Raw genomic sequence first — 17,696 nt, 5'->3', positions numbered from 1 at the left:
GAGTTGATAGAATCAATTTAAGATGGGATGGGAAGACGCTCAAAATTAAGCCTTTCCCCATCCAGTTTGCCTACTCCACTGTAAGGATGGAATGAAAAAATTCGCTCATTTACCCACCACGGTAAACTTACACTAAAATATGTCAAATTCCAACTATAATATGCCTTTTTTACACATACTCTTATTCATGATACTCCCTCCTTTTATACAAAAAAAGAGAAGTGGGCATGGTGCTGGGCTTTGCAGAAAATTGATGTTATATGCCGATGAGCGATAGCGTAGTGTACAACGTAGCATTTCCCTTTCCCCGTCTCTCTCTCTCTCTCTCTCTCTCTCTCTCTCTCTCTCTCTCTCTCTCTCTCTCTCTATTTAGAGTTTTGTGATTAGTATACTAACCAGGTTAGGGTTTCACTTCTCAGTATATGATGGAGGGAGGAGGAGGAACAGTGGCATTGCCACCTAAAAAATCAGTAATCACTCAGCTTCAAACCAAATGGGGGGAATTAGAAAATGGTTACAAAGGTTGGGTTTCTAAACAATGTTTACCAGTTGAAATTGCTACTGTCGCTGCCACCCATGCTTTTCAAGGAGCTGCTTTCGGTGTTTTGCTTGGTAACATTTTGAAGAATTTTCGTCCATTTCAGGTAAGTGATGTATGAATTCATCATACCTAGCTTGATTTCTTTCCAAACTTCAGTTAATTGAATGTACAATCCATGACTGACTCCTTGTATTTTACAGAAATACGGGAGTATTCCTTTGATAGTATCTTTAGCTCGTAATTTTGCTCTTTTGAGGGGCACTAATGGTGCTATGACCTGTGGTATGAAAAGAATTAGAGGAGGGAAAGACGATACCAAGGCTAGGTAACCCCTAATTTTACACCCTATTTGGCTATATCTCTTTCTTTGCTAATTTTGGGTTTTTTTGTTTTTTGGAATGGAGAGAACCAACTAGAAAAGAAAATGTTTGTATTCTATATTCTTATGATGTTAGATGGACAACTAACCTTTAAACCTGATTTTGAGGAAAACTTCATTTCATTACCTATTTACTGAGAAAACGTGCTTTGTAGTCCTCCAATATAGAATACAATATACCTAGGATTCGGGTGAACAAGTGTTCAACGTTGACCTTGTCGCTTCTCCCTGTTAAAATCATTTAGGATCCATGGCGTGATAAACAATTCGCTGATCAACTTTCAGTTCAGTCTACTTTTCTCGAAATATAAACGAGCTGGATCATCATTTGTTGCACCTAAGCGAATGAAATGTTTCATTTTGCAGAACGGTGGCAGGTTTTACTTCTGGATTCATGACAAGTGTGATTGATGACTTTCCTTCTCCTCCTAACATCTCTATTGGGATCGGAATAGGGCTCCTCTTTGCGGTTTTAAATGGTCTTCTGCACAAGGTAACTATCATCTTTCACTTTGTTAATTGCGGCATAGTGATCGGCTAAAGTTTTATCTTTATCGGTCTTGCTTGTTTCCTATACATGCTTCCATGTCTTCTCTTTCAATATCTTTCATAAGAACCCTTTATCCCGAGAACGGTAGAATAGATGGTCCATAAGCAACGAACAGAATTGCCTCGTCTCCAATGCTTATTGGTGATCAAATATCTGTATTGGTGCTGGAAGACGGTGATGATGAGCATTACTTAGCCATCAATAACCATGGCCTACAGCTGACCGAGGTCCATGCTTCGATTTGAAATTAATAAAGATTTCTTTAGGGAATTCCATCACTGAACTAAACAACTGCAACATAGAGCTAAACACATTTTGGAACATTTCTTTTTTACTGTTTCTATTGGTTCCCAAGTCTAAACTGCTCGGCGAGTAGACAGTGTCAGTTACATGTTTGTTAGCATTTTTTTAATACTCGCTTCATACTTGGTGTAGAGTCATATCACATATGGCATCACGCTCTGCGTTGATATTCCCTTTTCAATTGAGCAGTTAGATTTTGCAATATGTGTAGGTATTGTCTTCTCAGCAGCCAGTATTGGATGATAGATGCTATACCAGAACAAGATGCATGTTGTCAAAGCTAGGCCTTCAGAAGTACGAGAAGCACTTCAAGAAACACTTGTTAACAGACAATACTATGCCATTGCTTAATCATAGGCAAGTGTTAGTGGAGGAGTTCATATTATGTCGTTGTTTTTATGAGTTTTCTTAGTGTTTTCTGTAGATGATGACAGCCATTTTCCCGTCTCTTAATATTGTGCAGTGACCTTGCGGAGGCAAGAATCCCTCTTGGACCAAGGGTTCTAATACTGAACCACATTGAAAGGTGCATAACACAGCTCACCATTTCTTTTGTTTCTATTTTGTTTTTTGTTTTCTTGTTCTCGACTCTCGAGGTTATAATATTAAGATTTTTCCTTTGTTCACTTTAACAAAATACCCAGGGATCGAAAGATGCAGGGAGGCTGAAAATATACATGTTGTGTGAAACTGATGGTGAACAATCAAGTTATATATATTATGTAGAGGGAGGGATACGTAAGTTGTTGTTGGGTGAATTTCAAACCTTTCAGAAGTAAGTTCTACTGAATTTCTTAAATGTAATTAGTTCTAACAGTAGGTATAACCATATCACTGAAAACCCAATGATCTAGCTAGGAAAGCTATTGTCATGATCTGAAGTTCACTGATTGATGCTTGCTTTAGATTGAATACTCAGTTGGAATGCAGCAGTTGTGTTTTTAGTATTATTATGTTATTGCGCTTGAACCATATTGAACGTAGAGCCACGGCAGGAAAGTTGCCAACATAATATTTGATGCTACCATCACTAGAGACTAATTGTAAGGATATGATCTCCCATTAACATGTAAAAACTTTTCTTGAGTATTTTTGTAGCACCCATGTAATAATATATGCCAGAGATGTTACCCATTCCAAAAGTGCTGTATGCATTTCGCAAATGATGGTGAATTTAACCTAAACCCGTCAGGTTGGGAGACCAACCCCCCTGGCCAACTGGGCTTATGACAGTTGGTTTAAAGCTTCTTTTGTAGTAGTCTAAAATCTAGAATGGTTTTTTGGGGACGGTGGTTATTTTAGGGGACCATGGTTTTATTTTGGGTAAAGACATTAGAAATAAATCTAGGTCACCCCTTATCTAGATATTTATATTAATACCTAAATTACCCTCTTGATTAATTTTTTGGTAATGATTAGTTAGTGTTAGTTAGTGTTAATAATAGTTAGTGTAGTGATTACTAAAATGATTAAGTTAAAAATAATTAATGGGATTAAAAAATCAAATGGCTTTTTTTTTAAAAGAAGCGGAATTATTGAGAGAGTAAAGTTGGAGAAGATGAAGAAGGAAAACATGAAAAACAAAGGATTTTACCAACTACAACCGGAGGAAGAGTATTTGGGTACCCAGGTATGTTTCAAACTTAGATAATGTTGGTTGAATTGCTCCAAATTTTCAAAAAAATGTAAATTTTTAGGGTAGATTTGGGCTTGTTCGGTTACCTTATGTGAAGAACAGGTTACCGAACTCATCTGAAAGTGTAGTTCGGTTACCTTTTCCATATACGCAGGTTACCGAACTCGTTCTTTAATGGAGGTTTTTAGTTGTTCGGTTACCTTTTCCATACACACAGGTTACCGAACTTTGTTTATAGGACTTACAGAGTAATGTTCGGTTGGTTCGCAAACTTTAACCCAACAACATATCTAACCGAACTCCACATGTATGCAATTAGTGAAGAGTTCGGTTTGTCAAGAATTTTTGCGAACAAACCGAACATAATGGAACAAGTTCGGTTAAATTGAAACTCAACATAGTAGGCAAAATAACGCAGTTCGGTTACATTGGAAAAAAAAATTCTTTTTGGAATATGAGTAGAGTTCTGTTACTAGATAGTTTTAGAAATTTTTGCGAACCAACCGAACAAGGTAGGTAAAGTTCGGTTATATCATAACTCAACATAGTAGGAAAAATAACACAGTTCGGTTACATTTTTTTTTTGTATTATGGGTAGAGTTCGGTTACTAACTAGTTTTAGAATTTTTTGCGAACCAACCGAACTCCGAGTTCGTTTATGAAAAATTAAATTCGTGATAACCGAAGTGTTCTTCGTGTTCTTGGTTTCAGAATGTTCGGTTACAAAACTAGTTTTTTTTAAAACTATTCCTAACCGAACATGCCACTTTAACATCCATTTAAACCATATTTTGATGATTACTACTCAATTTTCCTATCCAAAAACGAATTAAAAAGATTGATGGGTTTTTCAATCGAACGAGGAACGTCAAGGAAAGAGAGAAGAAGAAGAGAATAAACTTTTTTTCAAAATTAAATATTTTCGATTGCTCTTTTGATTTTGATTTTGGTTAATAAATTCATTTAGATTAGATGTATATTATTAGATTAATATAGTTATTAAGTTAGTTTTAATTAAAATTAAAGTAAAGGATAAATGGGTATTTACCTAACTTTGGGACACTCCTTATAAATATAGGGAGGTTAGCCTAATAAGACCATGGTCCCCAAAAAAACCATGTTCCCTAAAAAAATCGTTCAAAATCTATAAAAAATGCGGACCAAGAATTCTAGGCAGGTAGTATCCAAAAGAAAGTTCTCGTCCTACGACATTCTTGACACACAGGATAGTGGAACAAGGTCAGATTTCATCTGGTCTTTACAGTGGTGTCCTGTTAAGATGCAGTTTTCGGATCTTAATGGTAGTAAACTTGTAATACTTGACTGTTGTCCCAGTAACGTGGAATTTTGAGTATATCTCCTGTTTTTATTTTATTGTTTCTGGAATTTGACTCGCATCACGTCGCTTAGTTTTTCTTGAAGCAGGATGATTTTCACCATTGGGTTGACCCTCATTGTTTCTGGAAATATAAATGTTAAAGAATTTCAAGCGAAAGCAAGTCCGTTCGATTCTTTCTGTGACCTGTAATTATATAAAAAGGATGTTTATATCAATAGATTTTTAGTGTATTCGAGGTTGTAATGCACCATAAGAAAATGGCGAACCGAGTATAACTAACAAAAACATCAAATGCCGCAATGCTCTTAATTGCTTTCTCACTGGTCGTAACAAAAGAAATACGCAGACCACCTTTAAACCTGATCGATGATAAATATAAAACTTTAAGTTTTCTTTCCCCAAAGCATACAAGCGATTCGGGTAGACCCTCCAGCATAAAATAGAAAACAATACTCGAGTGTTTAGTTAATTGATCAAACTCCAACTCTTGACTTTCACATGGAGCATGAACAATTTGAACGCCACTCAAAGAATCAAAATATGTGGCTGGGAAGCGTCTACTGGTCACTGCCTACAAGACAAAAACTGGAAGCTTTTTTGGGATATTCTTGCAGTTTATGGCTGGATAGATAAAGGCTGTTGGCTACTGTCCAGGTGAGAAGTGATGATTTTTAGCTCTTTTATAGTTGAAAATGTGTGCTTTATTTGTAACTCTCAATTACACATGATATATGCATGTGTAACTCCTAGTTACACATATTATATGCATGTAACTCCTCTTTACACCAGACAGATGCACGTGTAACTCCTAGTTACACATGCTAAAATAAACAAACTTGCAACCAAAAAATTCCACATGCTAGGTATCCAAGTCATATGCATGTGTAACTGTCAATTACACATGACAGATGCATGTGTAGCTCCCAGTTACACATGCTAAGATAGGTTATCATGTGTTTTTTCTGTGATCTTTGTTCTATAATTTTGCCTTACAATTGTTCTATAATATTATTATTTTTGCTTTTTGTTCATCCAACCTAATCTATGGATGTTTATTTCGTTGCAGATATGCAAGCATTTTGGAGGGAGGAAGACAAGAAGGAAAGGCAAATATTTAAACTTCATAAAAGCACAAATCAGATGTCAGACGCATGTGTAACTCTCAATTACACTAGATAGATGCATATGTAACTCTCAATTACACTAGACAGAAGTTACACATGCTAAGAAATTATTGTAAATGAATATTAAAGTAATACATGTATTTTTTGTATGTATTCTTTTTGATGTCTATTTTTTTGATGTGTAACTTTGCATTACACATGGCATAAGGATGTGTAACTTCAGGATACACATGTTATATGCATGTGTAACTTCTGTTTACACATTCACACTGTATTTTAATAATTTTGGGCCTAGATTTAAAATTTTGGGCTTAAATTTAAGTTTTATTTAATTTGGGGCTTGACAATATATAAAAGGGCATGAATGTATAACTTGGGCCTAGATTTAAACTTCTTTTAATTAAGAACGATTTTTTGGGGACCATGATTTTTTTGGGGGGGCCATGGTTTTATTTTGGGTAAAGGCATTAGAAGTAATTCTAGGTCACCCCATTTCTAGTTATTTATTTAATACCTAATCTACCCTCTTGATTAATTTTAGGTTATGATTAGTGAATGATTTAGTTAAAAACAATTAGTGAGATTAAATTAAAAGATGGGTTTATTTTTAGTTGAGTAGAATTATTGAGAGAGTAGAGTTAGAGAAGATGAAGGAGAAAAACATGGAAAATAATTTTTTTTTCCAATTCACTAAGTTTGAGTATTCAAATGATGAAAACTCATCTGATTCTTCATCTCCATCCTCTCCTAGAATATTTGTTAATCTTCAAAATGGTCCGGATTTGAACTGGATTTTGAACAGTTCGGTTGCTTTATATGAAGAAAAAGTAACTGAACTCATCTGAAGCTGTAGTTCGGTTACTTTATATGAAGAATAAGTAACTGAACTCATCTGAAATTGTAGTTCGGTTGCCCCGTGAGATGAACAAGTAACCGAACTCATCTGAAAGTGTAGTTCGGTTACTTGTTCCAAACACGCAGGTTACCGAACTCTTTAATAATTTCTAGGAGTTACAGCGTTATGTTCGGTTGGTTCTCAACTAACCGAACTTTGGTGTACAAAGTTCGGTTGGTTCGCATGCATGCACTTTTGATCTAACCGAACTTTACGTAATATAAGAGTATATAAGTTTACAAAGTTCGGTTCTTTCGCAAACTTGAACCTAACAGCTAACCAACCGAACTCTGAGTTCGGTTTCTGCGATAAAATTGTGATGTTACTGAACTTAACAAACAAAAAAAATGTGAAGTTCCAGCGTCTATTGGCTAAGTTCGGTTACTTTGTAGTTTTAAAATTTTTTGCGAACAAACCGAACTCTATTGGCTAAGTTCGGTTATTTTGGAACTCAACATAGTGGCCACAACAACACAGTTCGGTTATTCTGGATTTGTTTTTTTTCGGTTCTAAGGGTGGAGTTCGATTACTTTGTAATTTTAAATTTTTTTGCGAAACAACCGAACAGCGAGTTCTGTGACTTAGTTTTAAATCCAATAGAACCGAACTGTTCTTCGTGTTCTTCATTTTCAAGAAGTTCGGTTAGTAAACTAGGGTATTTTGGAAAATCGACCTAACCGAACATGGCTCTGTAACTCCTATTAAAATCCTATTTTGATGATTTCTATTCGATTGAAGCAATCAAAATCAAATTAAAGCGAAGGGTTTGTTGGAAAATACCTCCGGAGTGGTCCCATGGCAGAATCAGGTTGCGGCTGGCGTCTTTTATACTCGATAAAATTATTATGTAACCGAACTTAATTGTGATTGCATTGATGTTGTTACATTTCTTAAATAGGCGGCGGTGGTGGTGGTGGTGGTGGTGGGAGGAGGTGGTGGTGTTAATCGGTGGTTGGTGGTGGTGGTAATCGGTGGTTGGTGGTGGTAATAATCGGAGGTGGTGGCGGTGGTGGTGGGAGGAGGTGGTGGTTATATATATAGGTGGTTAGTAGGTTGGTTTTAAATTAAATTAGGTTAAGGATACGTTAGTCATTTCAACGTTTTAGGACATCCCTTATCATTATAGGGAAGGTCGTCTAATAAGACCATGATCCCCTCAAAATAATCATGGTCCCTAAAATATCATTCTTAATTAAAGGCATTATATTATGAGTTATCCATGAATCGGCCTTAACCTAAGTTTCCGTACTATAATGAATGGGTTGCATTGGAGCAGGGAAAGAAAATTCAAAAATCAATAGTGTCATTAACTGCGGATAAAAATCTTAGTGACAGCACTGACGGGACAAGAGAGGGGAAGTAAGATTTTGTTTTTCTTCTTTTTAGTGAACGCGTGTAAAGTTGGAGATTGAATTTCACATGCACAAGAGTTGTGCATATCCAGGCTTTATCGGATGGGTGTTACTGTTATGTCATCATCAGCCAGTAATTTGTGTGCAGAGATTGGAGGACCTGTAGCTCATATCCAGGTAGTTCGCAAATTCGCAATCGAATCATCTAATAATAATAACCTCCACTTTGTGCAGAGAACTGGGGTAACCTACCAAGTGGAATAATATGGAACTCTTCGCTACTTATCTGTCATTTACGCTGAGAACATTCACATCCATTGTTTCATTTGGAACGATCAAAATGCATCGAAGAATGACATAGTCTCTAAAATGAAAAAAAAAAATCCATTGTTCATCAGGACGAGTCGGTGTTTTTGATTAAAATGAAAAAAATGAACATTCTAGTGCAGTGTCCGTCCCATGAGTCACAGATGAGTTGCGGGAAGGTCGTTGAATTGGGATTTCGAACGTTACCTAGTCGGAAATGAAATAAACGTTAGACAATAATAGCCTTACCATTGCCATTATATTTAGAGAGAATTGCGAAAATGCCCCAATACGAGATGCAATGTTGGATATTTGCCCCCAACATTTAAAAGTTTGGAAAAATGCCCCATTCCGTCAAAAACCCAGTTAAGTCACATGTGGCGGTTTTGGGGGTGGTTCTAGTGGTGATGGTGGCCTTACACATATCACTTAACCGGATTGGGTGTCAACGTTAACGGAATGTGGCATTTTTCCAACTATTTTTGATGTTGGGGTAGTTTTCCAACATTGCCCCCCGTATTGGGGTATTTTCCCGATTTTTCCTTATATTTATTATTAGGCCTATTCCTATGGATATGGCAAACATCAAGTTTTGACATATATGCACCCACTATGGTTATGCCAAACTGCCAAACTCATATGCCAATATGCAAGGAAAAACATATAGGCATACACGACAGAGTTTCCAGCGAGCGCTAGAGTGTCCATCGCTCGATGGTCATTAAACCGCCAACGCTAGTCAAGCTGTCGCTCGGCTCTCAGAACATCGCTTACCTGATCTTCATCCAACGGCTAGTATTTTCCCCTCCTATAAATACCTAATTTCAATTTCATATCAACTCACCCCAGGATTTCTAAACCTCTCTAGAATTTCTCAATCTTCTTCTTCAAATCTATAACAATCACATCTTCTCTACAACTCTTTTCATTTCTTGTAATACAGATTCACAAAAAAAGCATTGATATCATTTTGTGAACCCGGAAGACCAAAAAAAACGTGCCATATCCAACAATCGTAAGAAGCAGCAGCTTCAAGGATAACTGTTGGTTTTGGATAATGACATTTATATTGACCGGCCCAATAAACATGGCATCCTTGCCATACCCAATGCATACAATCGAGACTACCTAGCATTCCTGGGAATCCCTTTTCCTCATTCTCCCTCAATACTTGTCTAACGTCTTCCTCGGTTGGTTTTCGTAAATATGTTGGACCAAAATGATTAATAATTACTTCACAAAACAATGAAAGGTAAGTGAATGAAGTTGTTTTACCCATACGAAGATACTCATCGTTCGCATCCGCTGGTCTTCCATAACCTAGAATCCTTAAAGCCGAAGTAACTTTTTGTTTAGGACTATGACCTCTAATATTCAGTGCATCAAACTGATAATTAAATTGAGGTTCTACCCGACAAAGCTCTTCAATAATCTTTATCACCAGATGCCGAGGCATACCGAATCGACCTTGGAAATCTCGATCAGAGTACATACAATTGGGAAGAAAATAATCGTGCATCAGCTTCTGATGGTAAAATTCCCTCCCTCGATAATTATACCTTCTTGAGAATACTTCTTGTGGCTCTTGAAATCTAGGTATTTGGCCCGTATGTACAACCATCAAAATGTCGATGAGTTTATTATCTTCAGCTTCCTCATCGTCAAGTTGTTGCATAATCTAAACTGTTTCATAATAATATTCCTCTTTTCATTGGATCTCGCCATTGAAATTTGAAATGAGAATAGAGATAGAGAAATTGGTGAAATATAGGTTGAAATAGATGTGAGTACCTTGGAAAAATACGAGGGCGTATATATAGGAACCATTAGGGTGGAAATAGCCGTTGCAAAAAATCCAGTGGTCGATATAATTAATAGCGCCAGCGATACTATTTATATCGCTCGACATAATGCATAATGCCAGCGATAATCTTATTATCGCCAGCGTTATTCATAATATTGACCGCTAGAATCTCTATCGTTTATTGGTTTTTCCATAGTGGTGCAATTGGTTTGTCATGTCACCTGGTATGCCAAACAGCTATTTTTTTGGCATACCCATAGGAATAGGCCTTTCCAATAATACTGTAGTTCAAATGAAGGAGCGCTCTAAAAGAACCGGTCACCACCATATTTCTCCGAGATGTGCAACTATTCATGATGGCTCCATAAACACAGGAGGAGTCGCCGAGGCCCGAGAGTAACCATATCGATTTGACTCTTTTCGGGAAAATATAAAGTGGGCTTAAGGCTGGGCTTTGCAGAAAGTTGGTGGCAACATATCCATGAGTCCATGACCATGATATACTTAGAATCATTTATTAGGGACGATGATTTTTCTGCGGGACCATGGTCTTATTAGGCCACCTTCCATATAGTTATAAGGGACGTCCTAAAATATTGAAATGACTAATTTATCTTAACCTAATTTAATTTGAAACCAACACAATAACCACCTCTCTCTCTCTATATATATAACCACCACCTCCTCTTACCAACACCTCCCACCACCGCCGATTACCACCACCACCACCGATTACCACCACCACCCACCACCGCCGATTACCACCACCACCACCTCCAATTATCACCACCAACAACCACCGATTACCACCACCACCACTATATATATAGCTTAATTTAAAACATTAACAAAGATATTCTCACAAACCCATTACTTGTCATTCGCTTTTGGTTGAATAAATGAGAACTAATCATCAAAATGAGTTGAAAATGGAAGTTGCAGAGAGGTTTAATGGAGTTTTTTTTTCAGTAAAAAGTTCGGTTATCACAAATTTTTTTTTTCTTAATTCGCAAAAAGATACTTTTAACCGAACTCCTTGTATTAGAATAATACAAGTCCATAAGTTCGGTTCGTTCACAAAATTATTAAGTTTTCTTTGTAACCGAACTCTACCTATAAGCCCAGTTCGGTTGATTCGCAAAATATGTTGAAGTTTGCGAACCAACCGAACTTCTAACACTAGGTTACTTTTAACCTGAAGTTCGGTTGGGAACTTGGTTGCGTTGAAGTTTGCGAACTAACCGAACACACAAGATGTACTCAAATAAATTGGCAAGTTCAAAGTTCGGTTACCTACCATTTTATCCTAGGTAACCGAACATTGCACTGTACGACCAAAACCTCCATTAACGAGCGAGTTCGGTAACCTGCGTGTTTGGAAAACGTAACCGAACTACACTTTCAGGTGTGTTCGGTTACATGTTCTTGACATATGGTAACCGAACTACACTTTCAGATGTGTTCGGTTACATGTTGTTGACATATGGTTAACCGAACTGGCCCAAATTTACATTAAAATTTTCATTTTTTTGAAAGTTTGGAGCAATTCAAGCAACATTATCTAAATTTGAAGTATACCTGGGTACCCAAATATCCTTCCTCCGGTTGTGGTTGGTAAAATCCATCGTTTTTCATGTTTTCCTTTTTCATCTTCTCTAACTTTACTCTCTCAATAATCCTACTTTTAAAAAAAAAAAAACTCATCTGGTTTTTTAATCTCACTAATTATCTTTAACTTAATCATCTCACTAATCATTACACTAACTATTATTAACACTAGCTAATCATCACCCAAAATAAATCAGAACGGTAATTTAGGTATTAATATAAATATCTAGATAAGGGGTGACCTAGATTTACTTCTAATGTCTTTATCCAAAATAAAATCATGGTCCCCAAGAAAAACCATGGTCCCCAAAAAAATCGTTCTATACTTAGCCCCTCTCTCTCTCCCTCTTTCTCTCTCAATTATTAGGTCTGGTTTCTCAAAATCATCTAAAGCAAACAAGGAAGAAGAGTTTTGTTATCAGTATTATTGGGTTAGGGTTTCCAGTAAGTGATGGAGGGAGGAGGATCAGGATCAGTGGTGTTGCCACTTAAGAAGAATATTAATATTAAATCTGTATATACTCAGCTTCAAACAAAATGGGGGGAATTAGAAAAGGGTTTCCAAGGCTGGGTTTGTAAACAACCTGTACTTGTTGAAACTGCTGCTGTTGCTGCAACCTATGCTCTACAAGGAGCTGTTGTCGGTCTTTTGTATGGAAGCCTTGCTCAGTCTGCAGCCAATAGTTATCTTCCTTTTGAGGTGATGTATTAAGCTGAACTAGTTTCTTCCTTTTAGCATTATCATATTCAAACACTTCATCATCATCCCAAGTTTAGGATGAAAGCGTTGAGTTTTATGATACATAATTAAATGATCGACTCTTTCTATTCTACAGGAATTCGGCAAAACTCGTTTGCTGCAGGTTCGTAATTTCTCAGTTTTGAGGGGGACCGATGGTGCTGTGATTTCTGCTATGAGAAGAATTAGAGGAGGGAAAGACGATACCAAGGCTAGGTAATAACATTATGGCTAATTTTGAGTTTTCTTGCATCTCTGATTTTTTGGAATACAGACTACCAACTAGAAAAGATAATGTTTGTATCCAGAGTATGATGGTAGGTAGACCACCTTTTGGACCTCCCTGATGGAGTAATTCCGTTTCTTAATATCGAAAATATAAAATAAAAATCTGTCTTCTTTTTCTAAAGCATGTAACTTTCAAGGGTGTGCGAGTGATTCTTGCAGACCTCCATATAGATATAAAACAGAATAGTATATGCTCAGGGTTCAGGAAAATGAGTATTCAATGTTCAGCTTGTTGCTTCTCCTCGTTCAATTCATGGCGATCCATGTCTTGATAAACAATTTACTGTTCGACTTGGGCATATAAATGAGTCGGGTCATCTTCTTTCCACCTAACCGAAAAGTCCATGAAACGTTTCATTTTGCAGAGCAGTAGCAGCTTTTACTTCTGGATTTATGTTTCAAGTGGTCAGTAACATTCCTTCTCCTAGCACCCCAGAGGCAATCGCAACAGGTCTTCTCTTTGCGGTTTGTCACGGTCTTGCGCATGAGGTAACTTTTATCTTCCACTTTCTTAATTGTGGCATACCAATCGCCAAAGTTTTTTCTTTGTTTCTTGATTTCTTTACATGGTTTCATGTCTTCTCTTTCAATATATATTCCACGTCTCTTTATCCCATAAACGTTAGAATAGTTCACAAGCAACAGATGGAATTTCTCTCCTCAAATGCTGTTGGTCAGCACCATCAAATTTCTGTTTTGGTGCCAAAAGACGATGAGCATAACTTTTCCATAAATAAAGAATCCTTTAATCCTTGGCAGGAGTTCCATCATTGAACTAAACAACTGCAAGATAGAGTGAAGCACATTCTGAAACATTAATTTTTCCTTTACTGTTAATTACTAGTAGTGTTGTTGAACTATTGGTTCTCAAGTCTAATCTGTTCAGGGAGGGGACAGTGTCACTTGTTTCTTAGCATTTTTCAGTACTCTCTTCATACTCGGTGTAGAGTCATCACATTCTCATTAAAAGAGGAGGCATCACAAGTTTGAGCAATTAGGCGCAAAAATGCCCACAATTTTTCGGCAGCGGCCCTTTTAATCCTGAGCATATTACATAGGGCATCATCACATTCAGTGTGGATATTCCTTTATTAGTCATTCTTTTGAATAACATTCAGTAATACACGTGAGACAGAAACACTAAGGCAGTTCATATTTGGTTTGGTTATGTGTAGGTGCTTGTAAGATCTAACTCTTCTCAGCCGCCAGTGGAGAATACATGCTATACCAGAGCAAGATGCATGTTGTCGAACCTAGGCCTTCAGAATTACGAGAATAACTTCAAGAAGAACCAATTAACGGACAATACTATGCCTTTGCTTAAAGAAAGGCATGTATTATTGGAGGATATCATATTATGTTTTGTATGTTCTGAGTTTTTGCTGAAGATGACCGTGTCTAAATTTGTGCAGTGATCTTGTAATGGCTGGAATCCCTCTTGGACCAAGGACTCTTATACTGAACCACATTAAAAGGTACTGATTCAGCCCACGATTCTTTTATTTTAAATTTTTTATTTTTTCTTAAAGTTGTAAAAGTAAGATGTTCCTTATGTCTTAACAAAATATCCAGGGATCCGGATCTGATAAAGACACAGGGAAGCTGAAAACAGTAGGGGGTCTGACAGCAAAAATATGTTATTTATGTTTGGGTTACTGTCCTGGAAACTAAATGGATTTCGAACCTTTCAGCTGGAGGATACATACTATACCAGAACAAGATGCATGTTGTCAAACCTAGGTCTTCAGCATTACGAAAATAACTTCAAGAAAAACTTGTTGACGGATGATATGATGCCTTTGCTTAAAGAAAGGTGAGTATTGTTGGAGGATATCTTACTTATCATGTCTTTGTTTTTCAGTGATTTTAGTGTTTGCTGAAGATGACCGTGTCTTAATTTTGTGCAGTCATCTTGTGACGGCAGGGATCCCTCTGTACTCACCAGCACAGAATTTCTTTTATTTCCATTTTGTTTAAGTGGTAAAATTAAGATTTTCCCAGGGATCCTGATCTGCTAAAGATGTGGGGAAGCTGAAAATAGTAGGGGGCTGAAAGCAAATTATGTCTATGTTTAAGTTTTACTGAATTTCTTAATTTTTTGCCAGTAGGTATCACTGTATAGTTGAAAACACAATGTTCTAGTATATTTTAGCATACAAACATCTCTAATTGGTCAGGGCCCCTGTTTTCATAACTCTTTGCAAGCAAATTTACATGTCGAAGTTCAAACTGACCTATCACAGTGGCAGTCAACCATCGGTTGACTTGGTCGTGGTTGACTTCAGTGTCTCTGCTTTAATTTCTGCGAGCAAGAGAAAACCCTAACAGAGTATCGTACATAATCGAGTCCGACATTTACCCCCCAACTTGCACAAACGTGAAAAATGCCTCGTCGAGAACTTTCAAAGCAATATACAGTAGTCAGATGGGCATGTCCAACTGAATAAGCATTTTCTCACGTCAAAAGTTCAAAACTGTTTCGCACGGATGAAAATTCTAACTCCCTTGCCGCCACGCTCCAAATTCTTGCTTTATGACACCATGGAGCACATTCAGAATCAACTTCGCACATCATGCTTAATACTCCCTCCTTTTAAAAAAAGAGAATAATAGGCCAAATTAAGAAAAACGATAATATCTCTTTTCTTCTTCTTTTTAAAATGGAGCTAGTATATATAACGATTATAGTTCTTAAAAGTAGAATTGATATACGAGCACCCACACCCTACTCGTCATTTGGCCTATTTCGGTGGTTTAGTGCATCGATAAGAGACACTGGAATAGAAGTACTTTTCAACAAAAAAACTGCCAAGGCCGTCTCCAATGCGGGAAAGATACCATAAACAACAAAGACACAAAACTTATATGATTGCGAATTCCGTGAATCCTTTATTCCCCACACTAAAAAGGGAATAAGGGAACAGAAAAAACGTCGGAAATAGTTTTGTGATGAGGGCATTATATACCGATCGGCATAAGGACTCACATGATATTAAGTTTTTTTATTTTATTAATTTAAAATTTACAAAACCAAAACCACTTGGTTGACCAAAAACCAATTGGTCGATCAAGTGCATATTTTTTTAATTAATTTAAAATTTACAAAAATAAACCACTTGGTTGACCAGAAGCTAATCGGTCAACCAAGTGCATTAAAAATATTAAAGAAATATTAAAACTTTCTAAAAATAATACCAAAAAAACATTAAAAATAAAAAGTAATATAGAATTTAGTTAGTTAGCCGACCGGCGGAAGCACCGAATGGAGAAAAAGAATCTCAACCAACAATTGATGTGCGGACCGGTTATTAGTCCACCAATCTTTACTCCTCTACTTTTAATTATTTATTTATTTTTGATGCCAAAGATTAGTTGCTTTATTAGCTTGAAACAACCATACAGTCTAATAGTAATTGACTCTTAATAATGCTAGGAGGACAGACTGACCATACTTTTGTCACACAAAACTTTCTGATGTACTGAGCTAATTTATCGGCAAATTTATTACAACTCTTAGGAATGAAATGACACTTCCAGAGTGGAATTGTCTTAATTTTATCAATAGCATCCAACAGAATGATCTCATTCTCCCACACGATCACTGGAGAAGCTTTGTTGATGTAGCCTTCAATACTCTTCAGGTCCGCTTCAAACATAACTTGATTAGTCTCAACTCTTTACTCCAGTTAACAACTTCGAGAAACACGAGATTCTGTATGTTCTGAAGCCCTTATTCCCGCACAACATTTTGAGAGAAAGCCCCTCTAGTTTCCTGCAAAATCACGCAGTATCAGAGTTATTCCAGTGAAACCAATATTGATATCCTAAGAAGCATCACAATTTAGAGTTAAAGGAGGTGCATGGGATCTCCAATGAGGTGCATCGTTCGAAGAAAATTGAGTGATTGTGTTTCGAGATTGATGAATGTTGTTAAGATTACCAAAATAACTAGCAAAGCTCAGAGATTTGCTTGCAGTTACTTTTAGATAAACTTTTCTTTTATTTTGGAATAAAATTTCACATCTATCATTCCAAATGATCCATGATACCACCATTGAAGTATTGAGCCAATCTAGTTGGGGTTCTTGTTGTTTATTTTGAACCAACCATTCTTCTAAAATTGTAACAACACATTGTTATGAATTCCATAGAGAACACGAGAACCACCAGGGACTTCCATCCAGACTGCCATAGAGAAAGGACAAGAGAATAAGATATGTGTCATACTCTCATCCTGTTGATTACAGAGAGGACACAACCTGTTAATATACCTACAAACATGTGAGAGCCTTTTTTTGTAGGTAGAATATCTGCACTTCTAGAAAAAAATGTTTAACTCTCGTCCAAATCTGGATACGTTGTAACTTCTTCCAATGTACATTTGCATCTTGGATTTTTGTTAAATTTGTAGATTACCTAAACTAATCTCATGTAGTTTATTGTAAGCTGATTTAAACCATTTTTTAATACGCTTCCAGATTAACTCATCTTTATAGACTGTAGAAATTTTTATCTTCATTATTGGCTCAACAATTTGAGGTTCAAATAAATACTAAATAGTCTCCAAATTGCAGTGTTTCCCATCTTGAGTTATTATGTCATTGAGGGTTTCATCTTCATTATCATTTCAACAGTTTGAGGTTTAAACAAATACTGAATAATCTCCAAATTCCAGTGTTTCCCATCTTGAGTTATTATCTCATTGACCCACACATAATTCTCATTATCCATAGATTTCTGTCTAGGAACTGTGTTCTACCAGCAATCAAAACATATCTATGGAAAGATAACATTAAGATGTCTAAGAGAAATTTCGGTTGTATAATTGGATA

The 17,696-nt window shown here is 36.6% G+C and overlaps 2 protein-coding genes across 3 annotated transcripts; both read left to right on the top strand.

Annotated features, from left to right (window-relative positions):
* The first annotated feature begins 226 nt into the window (after positions 1-226).
* Positions 227-3,314, top strand: LOC113313355 (chloroplastic import inner membrane translocase subunit HP30-2-like). Of its 2 annotated transcripts, XR_003341802.1 has the most exons (8): positions 227-290; positions 420-644; positions 742-866; positions 1,287-1,413; positions 1,985-2,130; positions 2,237-2,299; positions 2,418-2,548; positions 3,298-3,314. XR_003341802.1 is itself a non-coding variant. In XM_026562115.1 (7 exons), the coding sequence occupies exons 1-7, from the start codon at positions 261-263 to the stop codon at positions 2,440-2,442; spliced, it is 741 nt and encodes a 246-aa protein (XP_026417900.1). In that variant the 5' UTR covers positions 227-260; the 3' UTR covers positions 2,443-2,859. The 2 variants fall into 2 exon arrangements, 1 of the variants encoding a protein (XP_026417900.1); XM_026562115.1 differs by lacking the exon at positions 3,298-3,314 and having other exon boundaries at positions 2,418-2,859.
* An 8,896-nt stretch (positions 3,315-12,210) lies between these two features.
* On the top strand, positions 12,211-15,040 carry LOC113313843 (chloroplastic import inner membrane translocase subunit HP30-2-like). The gene is made up of 7 exons (XM_026562632.1): positions 12,211-12,537; positions 12,674-12,792; positions 13,230-13,353; positions 14,040-14,194; positions 14,277-14,339; positions 14,437-14,677; positions 14,772-15,040. The coding sequence occupies exons 1-6, from the start codon at positions 12,289-12,291 to the stop codon at positions 14,468-14,470; spliced, it is 744 nt and encodes a 247-aa protein (XP_026418417.1). The 5' UTR covers positions 12,211-12,288; the 3' UTR covers positions 14,471-14,677; positions 14,772-15,040.
* The last annotated feature ends 2,656 nt before the right edge of the window (positions 15,041-17,696 follow it).

The sequence above is a fragment of the Papaver somniferum genome, chromosome 9 (assembly GCF_003573695.1).
Source record: "Papaver somniferum cultivar HN1 chromosome 9, ASM357369v1, whole genome shotgun sequence".
Lineage (NCBI taxonomy): Eukaryota > Viridiplantae > Streptophyta > Magnoliopsida > Ranunculales > Papaveraceae > Papaver > Papaver somniferum.
Note: the sequence above shows the minus strand (reverse complement) of the source record. Positions and strands in the feature narration are given on the sequence as shown.